This window comes from Condylura cristata, unplaced genomic scaffold (genome assembly GCF_000260355.1).
Source record: "Condylura cristata isolate star-nosed mole 26May11 unplaced genomic scaffold, ConCri1.0 scaffold00013, whole genome shotgun sequence".
Taxonomy (NCBI): domain Eukaryota; kingdom Metazoa; phylum Chordata; class Mammalia; order Eulipotyphla; family Talpidae; genus Condylura; species Condylura cristata.
The window spans coordinates 6584664-6595528 of record NW_004567114.1 but is presented as its reverse complement, the minus strand read 5'-3'; the positions used below and the strand labels follow the sequence as shown (position 1 = coordinate 6595528).

At 41.7% G+C, this 10865-nt stretch overlaps 1 protein-coding gene across 3 annotated transcripts in view; it reads left to right on the top strand.

The window, feature by feature from the left end:
• PPP4R4 (protein phosphatase 4, regulatory subunit 4) overlaps nt 1-8117 on the top strand; it is an 85348-nt gene extending 77231 nt beyond the window's left edge. For all 3 annotated transcript variants that reach the window (XM_012724692.1, XM_004681593.2, XM_012724691.1), the window contains 2 exons: nt 5494-5641; nt 7013-8117. In XM_012724692.1, coding sequence (XP_012580146.1) covers nt 5494-5641; nt 7013-7037 — 173 coding nt within the window. In that variant the 3' untranslated portion in view covers nt 7038-8117. The remainder of the gene's footprint in view (nt 1-5493; nt 5642-7012) is intronic.
• Nucleotides 8118-10865: the final 2748 nt, after the last annotated feature.

Genomic DNA, 10865 nt, shown 5'->3' with positions numbered 1-10865 from the left:
CGGAATCACAGTGGTGGAGAGTACACAGCTTGGATAGTGTGAAGAAAAAGGCAAGAAACCAAAGACTCAGAGAGACAGAGAAGGACCGTTTTCACCCTCTACCTGACCACTCAATGTGCTTCAGGGAAGATAGTAACATTTTACATGTTAAAAACTGTGCCAGTGGTCGAGAAAATAACAAAAATAATGAACAACCATATACCAGAAACATTTTGGGGGGGTGGAGTGGGGAATGGGATCAAAAACGGGGGGGTGGGGAGGGAAGTGCACAGGACTATGGTGATGGCACACAGGTGACTTGGTGATGGGAAACCCGCGGGGATTACAATTGAAATGGAAAAAAAATGTACAAAATGATGTAAAAATAAACTTATAAAATTAAAAAAAAAAAGAATCACAATGTTGGAATAATCTGAATTTTTATTAGACTTGAAACATACATACTTGCCATATATGTAGTCTGCATGCTCTAAGCTTAAATGTAGTTTCTTGAAGAAACAAAAGAAATAGGAGAAACAAATTAGCCCCAATGTTTGTATATGCTGTAATATTGCCGAGTGGTCACCAGTGGTGATCAAATGGTAAAAATGGACTTCCAAAATTTATAATAGAAAAATATGCATTCTTGATACTGGCAAATATCAATGATTGTGAGAATTACCTCAAAGCATTGTTGACTAATATATGCTTAAAAGATATGCAATTTAGATTTAAATCTGAATATTCAATTATAAAATAAGGAAGAAGATGAGACTATCCAAGAATTGAGAGAGCATATCACAGGATCACAAAATACGCAGATCCTGGGCCTCTCTGGTAGAATAAGGGTTAAGAAAAAAATAAATGAATAAAATAAAAATAAAAATAGATACAGCATTTTTCCTAAATGTGTCAACAAAAACATGATCAAATGTCCAAGTGTTTCTCTAGTATTTAGATTATAGTTGACTGTACTGTTTTGTTTTTACTTTGTCAAGATCTAGAATTCAATATTTTAGAAGAAAAAGGATAAAACATTTGGATAGCTTTTTTTTTTTTTAAGATTTATTATGCATACAGAACGGGGGTACAGGCCAGAGGTGCAGGGGTGGTGAGAGGCTTCACCAGAGACAGTGGGGAGCAGAACAGGCCGACTGATAAAGTCCACTGCTGAGGGGAGCAGCGGGCAGTCAGGAGAGGTCTGCCGCGCCATGTGGGTCACTTTCGTGGTGGGGATCGAACTCATGCTGAAGTGACTTTAGCTTCTTAGTGCTGCGCTTTAACCTGCTGCGCCACCAGGGAGGGCCACATTTGGATAGTTTTTACCACTGACTGAGGACAGACCAAGGCATCTTCTAAAAGTGCTTAGGTGGCTAAAAACAATAAGAGCTTGCTGCAGGTCATTTACAGCCAAACATTTACTATCTATATCTATGTCATCTATATCTGTACCTGTAGCTGTATTGATAGCTATGTGAGAGTTTATATGAAGAGTCAGCAAACTTTTTCTGCAAGGGCCTTATTTGTATTTTAGATCTTATTGGCCAGATTGGTTTCTGTCACAACTACTCAGGTCTGCCATTGAGTAAAAGTTTTTGGTTGTGTTCCAGTAAAACTTAGGTACAAAAACAGGTAGCAGACAAGATTTGGTCCAGACACTGTCGTTTGCTAACTTTTGACCTATAGAATAGAACATAAGGAGGAAAACACTGCTAAAAATTGCTAGTGGCTGTAAGTGCATTTTTAATTTTTTGCCTGGAAAAATAACTGGTTGAACATTGTAATATTAACCTACAGTGTTTGTTTGTTTGTTTGTTTAGTGTAAATAATTGCAAATTTACTTGAAGGTCTGAAATTTTTTAAAAACTTAGTTGCATTTCCTTTTAAGGTTAAATTTTGAGTATTTTGTCTTCCTGTTATTCCTTATTGTGTTTTTTAAAATCCTCATCAAGAACATATATGCCCTCAATGACAGTTCTATGCTTTTATTTGCCAGAACGGAAAATCTTCTAAATATTTAGCTCTGCCGCTCACACACTGTAGGGAGTGGTGTGTGCACAGCCGACTGAGGAAGGGTCTGATGGCACTTAGCGTTAGATGTTGGACAAGAGTGACTGGCATTTCTGGAAGTTTCCTAAGAAACCAAAAAAAAAAAAGAAAGTAGAAAATTTATGACTCATTTTTAAAATGTTTAAAGAATTGTAGCGTGTACATAGGAAGTCAGTTGGAATAGCTCGCCTTGGAATGAATCGTGCAGTGATTGTAAATGTCAGCGAGGGCTTCTTGAGACTTGGATGAGTCCTCTCGAGGCTGTTGGAGATGACTTCCACAAAAGCATATGTTTATTCATCAACTTGTAAGAATTCTTGTCAAGAAATGCCTTGGCCTATATCATTTGGAATATTACTAAATTCAGAACTATTTTTTTTTTAAGATTTATTTATTTATTCATACAGAACTGGGGTACAGGCCAGAGATGCGGAGGGTGAGAGGATTCACCAGAGACAGAGTGGGGAGCAGAATAGGCAGATCGATGAAGTACACTGCTGAGGGGAGCAGCGGGCGGGTCAGGAGAGGTCTGCCACGCCATGTGGTCACCTCCGGGGCAGGCGGGAATCGAACTCATGCGGAAGCGGCTTTAGATTCTCAGTGCAGTGCTTTAACCCGCTGCGCCACCAGAGAGGGCCCAGAACTATTTTTTAAAAGCTTTAATTATGTGCACTGACACCTGTGCTTTGACTGCTGGTTCTTAAATGACCTTAGAAGTAAAAGCACATATGGCCTGCTGGCCAGAGGACATCCAATCTTAAATAAAGGTGCGTACTTTAGAAGACCAATTTGTTTACTATTAGAACTTCTACCTTTACTTGAAAATTATTCCATCTTCATTGTTCAGTATTGTTTTGGGGAGAGGGAATATGGGTGAATGGATTATCTCTGAGCTTCTTGGTTAGAAAAATGAGCTCATTATTATTTCTTACATAATAACAGCCTGTGGAAAAAGTTAGTATGTACTAGCCTGATCTGTGAGAAATGGAAGCAAATTGTCTTTCAACAAGTGTATTAGGTGTTCACATAGAGAGGATTACTTATTTGTGGGACAGAAGATGGGCTTCAAGATAACTGTCATTTGCCACGAGCCTGAAGGGAGCTAGGACTTCCACAGCCAGGGATGCATGCGGACTAATGCCCCGTGCAGGGGCCTGTCCCACGCAAAGCTGAGAGGGGGTGTTGCCAGGGGGCCTCAGCAGCCCACTTTGGCTGGGGCCCTGCAGCATGGCATGGCGTAAGGGAGTTGTGTTAGTAAAACTGGAAGGTCAAACTCATGGTTAGGAAGGTCAAGTTGAATTCCTCCTACTTGATGCGAACCTGTCGTTAAATCATCTGCCAACATGTGCCTGCCATCAGCCACAGCATTCAGTCCAGGCTGTGTGCTCACAGCAGACCTGGGTGATTGTGTGAGGAAGCCAGTAAGGACTCAGGGAAACAAAATGGGCCCGTTGTTAGTGGCCATAGAAGCCAATGGGATGATTCTGGAAAGCAACTTAGAAAAATGCATTAAGAATCCTAGCTTGTTAAAATACTCTTTCACTTAAATCTTACTCTCAGTGACCTGGCAGGAAACCGTAAAATGCGCAAAATACATTGTGTTATAGTATGTACCCTTGATACGATATGCTAAAACTCTAGTAAAATCTTTAAACTATTGTTGAAAGCCATTAAGGAGGACCCAAATAAGTGGAGAGATCTATCAGGTTATAAACTGGAAACAATATTGTTATGATGCCAGGTCTTTTTTCTTTTTAAGTCTGTTAGGGAAATAATGAAATCTCTCCCTCGCTCCATGTTAACTCACATGAGAGGTCATGTCAGGTGCTCGTAGACCCTTTTTATTTTCCATACTGAGTAAGAGTCTCCACCTCATTTCACCATCCTCTACAATTCTAGGTTATGGAAGTTTTGAAAAGCATTTTTCATCTAACTTATGTATGTCAGAACTGAAAATTCGTTCTGCGTGAGGCCTAGCCACCAATGACGCTATTCAACGTCTTCACGTTGCTTTCAGAAGCCAGCTGATGCCGCTTCTTTTAAAATGTCTTGGGTGATTCAATGCAAACCTAATCAAAGTTCTAACAGTCTTTTTATAGAAATTTATAAGTAGATTCTAGGATCTGTGTTGAAATGCGCAGAACTGAGCATAGCCAAAATCATCCTGAAAAAGAGAGGCAGATTTAGAGCACACACACTACCTGATTTCAGCTCCTGCAAAGAGCCTGTAATTGCCTGCAGTGAGGCCCACGTGGACTTGTGCAGGGAGCTGATTTCCAGCAAAAGCTCCAAGATAATCAGTGTGATGGGAGAGTATTTTCACAAATTATGCTGAAGCAATTGGAGATCTATATTAAAATAACTGGACCTTGATTCTCATCTCATACCATACACAAAATTAACAAAATATGGTGTAAACTTAAGCATGAAATTTCAGAAGAAAATGTAGAAGACAGTCTTTATGATTTTAGAATAGGCAAAGCTTTCTCTAAACCATAAATGATAATAACATTTTGAAAAAAAAAAAAAACTATACCAAATTTTAAAACTTCCTTTTGAATTAGAGCATTAGAAAATGAGAAGGCAGGATCCCAGTGAGAAAGTTCGCATTACACATACCTGACAGAGGACGTGTGTCCTAACCCACAGAGATCTCTCAAACTAACAGGCAGCTCATTTAAAGGTGAGAGAAATGTCTGAACATGTACTTCACAGGAGGCATGCAAATCAGTACATGGCTGGAATGATTAGCATCACTAATCATTAGGGAAATGCAAATGGGAAGTGATGAGAACAACAATCCAACAACTTCCCTGGGCACCTAAACCGGAGAAAGCTCAGAACAGCAATGAGGACGGGGCGGCCTGAAACGCAGGTGTGCTGCCTCAGATGCAAAATGCCAAGTGGAACGTGGTCCAGCAGGTCTACGCCCATGCTTTTACCGGACACAAGTTGAAACTGTGTCCACACAGATGCGCATGTGATTATTTCAGAATAGTCAGAACTGGAAAGAACCCAGGTGTCTGTCAGCGGGGTGGATGGCCCTGTGGCATGCCTGCCAGCAGGGAGGAGGCTGAAGTGTGGCCTGTAACGGGAGCAGAGATGAGTTCCAGCACCACCCTGCTGAGCGAAGAGACGTACTGTGTGCTTCTATTTCTATAAAATTCCAGAAGGTGCCAGCTCATCTACAGGGGGGGTGGGGGGGTGGAGAGCAGAGTCTGACTGGGGAGGGAGCAGAGAGCAGAACTACAGTCTACTGGCGTCCATTCGCTGTGGTGACGGCTTCCTGTGATGTTGACAGGAGAGGGGTCAGAATCTCAAATTTATGCAGTTTGTTGTATGCAAGTTACAATAACAAAACTAATTTTAAAAGGAGAAAGCGAGCAATCATTAACCGTTCTTCTCTTAGGTTAACGTCTTTCTCAGTATGTTCAGCATGTTTGACTACACGTGGTTTGCTTCCAGATGATTCCTTCCGGGCCCGCAATGCCAGCAGTGCACCTTCTTCCTTTTCTCCTAACGCTTCCCTCCCAAGTACCTCTCGAGGCTCAGGGAGCTCTGTGGATCCAAAGGGCAGCGGGAGTAAAGACACACAGCCTCGGAAGGCTTCCTTGTAAGTGCTCGGTGGTGGAGGCTGTGTTATGCCTCACGTTTCTTCCCACTGAAATACGCGCCAAGAATGAACAGTGCCATGGGGAGATGCGATGAATTATCAGGGAGTGTTGCCCACGTCTCTGCGAGATGCTCCATACAGGGCGTCTGTATAGCCCCAGCCATTGTGATCTTAGGGAGTCAGTAGGGAGCTTTAACAGCCCCCGCTGATTAGTATCTGAAACCTGCTTCTTCAGCTGTACAGTGTTTGCATTCAGGGTCTCCAGCGTGGAGAACTGAGAAGACACGGGCTGTAACTGCATCCCTTTCAACAACTGTGTGTGGTGCAGGTGTACACACACACAATTGTATATAATCAATTATATATAGTTGTCATTTTTAAAAGATGACTCTAGAAATAGCCCATGTACTGACAAATCGTGGCCTTTGTGTCCACCCCTGACTAATCTGAAGGAGAAGGAGGACCCTGGCACTAGATACTGTTCAACATGGGGCGCCTGTGCCCCCAGGACCAGGCCCCCAGACTCTAATGTGGCTTCCTGGGCAGGCACTCAGCCATGTCTGCACTGTCTTGTGTCTGTGAAGTGCTGTCTACAGCTCGGGGCCAAGCTAGATCCAGCTCATGTCCTTGACTGAAAGTAAGCCCCTGAAACGGGTTCAGAAAGTATTAGTTGTCTCAGTTCTGGTTTCTAAACAAATTCTACTCAGTCCATTTTCCAGCTTGTCAGCATGGTGGAGATGACAGGTCTGGTATCTAGGGCTTTATTTTCATTTTTAAAAAAGATTTTATTTTTGCAGAGAAGAACTGGGGTGCAAGCCAGAGGTGCAGGGAGGGTGAGAGGATTCACCAGAGACAGAGTGGGGAGAACAGGCAAATTTACTGAAATACCCTACTTAGGGGGGCAGCAGGTGAGACAGGAAGGGTCTGCTGTACCACAGTGACCTTTGAGGCGGTAGCGCTGAGACTTGACCCTTAGGCCACCAGCAAGACCTGAAATATCATTGCTTTAACACAGACATCATCACTTAGGTCTTCTGAGGCCAGACAATTGGTGTATTTAAGCCTGTGTTAATTTCCGCTATAGTTATAAAAAAAAAAAAAAGGAAATCTATACCATTGAACCAAATGTTATGCTAGATGCGTGTAAGAGTTGGTAATTGAAGGTGGCTCCAAATAATATTTAACGTGTAAATCCTCTGTCACTTAATTAGAAGGCTTAACTATCAAGTTTTCAAAGTAGATTAATTTTATATTTATTTACTTTGTATGCATTATATGGATTAAATTTTTCATGTTTGGTTTTCTTTCACCATCCCTCTATCCACTACCCTGACCAATCCCTCTTTTTCTCTTTCTCTTTTTTTCACAAAGAAAATCCAGAAAAGCAAATCCTTAAGTCATCTGCTTGATAAAGGAGGCGAACAAGACCACCGGAGATAATGCGATTGATGACGAGCTAATGCTTGGCTGCGGCTTTGTTTTTCTTTTCACAAATGGAAAAGAGTCATAATGGCAGCTGGTGTTAAACTTCACATATTTGAAATTAGATTCCCTAGGAGGTATAATATATATTTCTGGAAAAATAATGTGGTTACAGAATTCCAATGTCATAGTGAAACATAATGAAAAACAACTTTAGGTATGTGCTTTACCTACTGCTGCAAAAGACATAAGTCCACACTTATTTAAAACAGGAATTTCCATTAAGTCTGCATTTATTTGTGCAGGAAACCATCTATTTAATTGTTCTAGAGTTTTAGCCTTTAAAAATTCTATGAAAGTCCAAGTCAACTGAATACTAGCTAATCCCTCGGCCAAGGGCCTGGGGGAAAGAAAGGCATTGCATTTTCTCATGCATCTCCAAGCGCAGTTGAGAAGTCACACTGAAGATGATACAGTAGTTATATGTAATCTGTCAGTCCGCGGATGTGGCCACGGGATGTTGTACCTGGGCAGTCCAAAGTTTAAATTTGGCAATGAAAATTCTACAAAGATTTCTGAGAACGTGTAGCTACAACTACCTTCAAAATAATAGATTGATGATTTCCTTTATTTCATAGAATTTATTTTATAAATACTTTTGTTTACATTTTAGATTGTAGTTGTCCTTACTTGATTTGAAATGACGAATCTAGTTTGAATCAGCTGTTATTTCAAGCTATCATGCTTAAGCTATGTCAACAGCATTTATTGGTACTGATGCAGTATTTTCATCCAAATTTGCCTGTGAAAATATACAGCTCTTAATTTGACAATGTCAGTTCTTGAGATATACCGTATGAAGCTATTGTCAGCTTCTCTATTTCAAAATGCAATCAGCATATTAACTATATTGATATTAGAGAATATTTGTTTTTTTTAAGTATATTGATGTATGATAAAGATGATCTAATTTGTGGATGCAAATGCGTGTGTGGTTACTTTTTATAATGTGAAATAATGAATAATGAATTTATTCAAAATAAAACATAGGTTAATGAGACACCTGTGTTTGTGAGAACAGTTTTAAATACTTTCCTGCAGTTTTCATTCTATAATTGAAGAGTATGACAGTTCATTTGTAAGTAACAAGGAAGGGAAGCATCCTGACATCCACTGTGTTACTCCTGGGTCACCCGTGTGAGGCTTTTTCATGCTATCTATTTGCCTTTTTTTATAAGACCTCGTTGGCTGTTTAGTGATAGTGATTCTCAACTATCTTTCATTTAAAGACAATTAAATGGAATTACTCATTTTGTCGGTAGTTGAAACGTGAGGCGGTAGGAGAATTCAGTGCACAATCCTGGACCTCGTGTCCCTGTTCCGATGGTGTGTCCTCCGGGCCTCACCTGTGGGGCCTGTGTTGTGCTGGCCAGGAGACCCGAACGCCTCCTCCCAGCACTTTGATCACAGCCCCCATTGACTGTTGCTGCAAATAAATGGAGAATTTCCCCTTCCTTGTTCCATAAGAAATGTAGCAGAGTTAGGAGCTTTTATTTTCCATCCTGCAGGTAGAGAAGAGGAAAGCAATCTGGCAGAGAAGTGAACCGCTCCTGAGCTCAGGAGGTCAGAAGTCATCCGCAGCCTTGCACCTGGCACTAAACTGATCATCCAAGATGGTCCATCAGAGTGGTTTGGGGGAGTTGCCTTTGTTCCCTACAACACTTGATAATTTTCTAAACTTGTCCTATTTATTAAAACTAACTCTCAAGGACAGATACATGCAAACAGTATCAAAAATTGGTGACAGCAATGACTGCCCAGACCTACCTCAATTCATACTGAAAAAAATACCCATACTCTTGGCAAATAATTTACTGAACAGGTCCTGTGGGTTAACTGTATGACAAAGATAGTGTTCCCTCGCGTGCCCTTGCGGGAAACTGGGGGCATTTCCTTTATCTGCTTGTCATGGTGGGAATTTGCCTTATAAGGATTAGTTCTAGAATTTTACTAGTTAGGATTATAAGCAGAAATAACCAGCCTTGTAGAGCCCAGGTTTCCTGACAGAAGTGGAGATAGGGCTAAGAAGTGTTATACTGAAGAGAGGTGAGATGAGGAGCATGGAGAACTTCTTCCTGAGTTTGACGCCTTATTCTGGAAGGAGTCCATCTTGCCTTGAGTCAGCGGGTGTCGATGGAGTGTCTGAATTGAAATGGAAAGGCTTTAAAGCCTGAGGAGGATAAAATGGATTCAATTAATTCAATAATCTTTTCTCAGCTCTCAGCTGTTGTAGCACGTGGGAGAGTGTGTGAGTGTGTGGCTGTGTGTGCTGAGGAGCAGTAGATAAAACCTGATGCTTAAATATTGGTGTGACATCAGCTTCTCCCCTCTCATCGTTAAAACTTGGCAACATAAATTGCATTTTTCATTGGGGTGCATTTTTTAACCATGCATATATACCTGGGAAATCCAAAACCTGGTGTTTTAGAAGCTTCTTTAAGAATATGGGGGGTATATTTTTAAAAATTTAAAATCGAGAATAGGGCCACTTTCTGCCTTGAAGAGTAACGTGTTAGTTAGATACCAGGGTTATGTCGGTGCATGTAAGCAGAGGAGGGGTTACATCCGGGCTTGGTGTATTTACTTAACTTTCTAAGTTTCATCTTGTAAACGTGGGCAATTGAACCCTCTTGTTTCTCTTTGTACTATTTTTTTCACAAACAGATCTACCTACTTGAACACTAATGGGTCACTTAATATTAGTTGGAGTTAGTCCTCTTTTTTTTTTTTCATTTTAGGTCCTAGAAATTCTTGCTCTTGACCCAGCACTAATTAGTGCTGTTGGGAGGCATCTGGGCATAAACTCCTACCCAGATAGTAGAGTGACAAAGTTATTCTTCAGATAGCTGCTGCTTATTTCCTATTTACATTGCTTTAGTTTATATCAGTGATCAGTGAATTACTGTTAAATATATTTAAACTTTGTATCCAAACATGCAAATCCAGTGAAGTATTTGTTCAACACAGTTGACACGACAACCCCAGTTAGCTTTGTTCACGAGGCTTTGAATTTCTTCTTCGAGGGTTTTCTAGGGATGGCCTCAACGATGTTTCAGGGGTATCTGCTATTTTCCCTCTCACCTTAGGACAAAGTCCCTGTCTCTGTTTGGGTAACCCCCAGAGGAAAGCTGAGAGCTTGGTAAATGCTTCTTGTTTACGTGGTCCTGTGTGTTGTCAGTTGTTTTAGGCAGAAAGAAGGAAGAGCTACGTGGATGTGGGGACTGGAGTCAGGAGAGTCGGTGGGGGCCCAGGTGCGTCTTCCTTTCTCTGAGGTGTAGCGTGGCTTGCACAGTGCTGGGTCCATACTACTTGTAGGGCTGCGTAGGTGTCTTCCTACAGCAAACAGTTCGCGTGCTATGACTGCAGTGGCCCAAAGACAAACTAACCCACACCCTAGTGCTCTTTCTAGTGCACTTGTAAGATACCACTGGAAATGTATATGCGGTCAAGCCTGGCCCGCTTCTGCTTCTCAGGCCCACACAGGCCTGTCCCGCTTCTGCTTCTCTGCTTGTAAGTGAAGGCGTTGAACTGAACCTGTGCTCAGTGGATGATCTAGCCGCTGCAGAGCAGACAGGCAGCGCCGAGGTGGGGATGGCGAGCGGGGCTGACTGTGGCTGTTTTATTCTAATTTAAGCCAGCAAGAGGTGACCCTAGAAGAAGGTAAAGCGCTCATTTTGCACCCGAAGGGAGGACAGAGTGAAGCACATGGCTCATGGAGAAGGCACGGCCTTCCTCCCAGAGG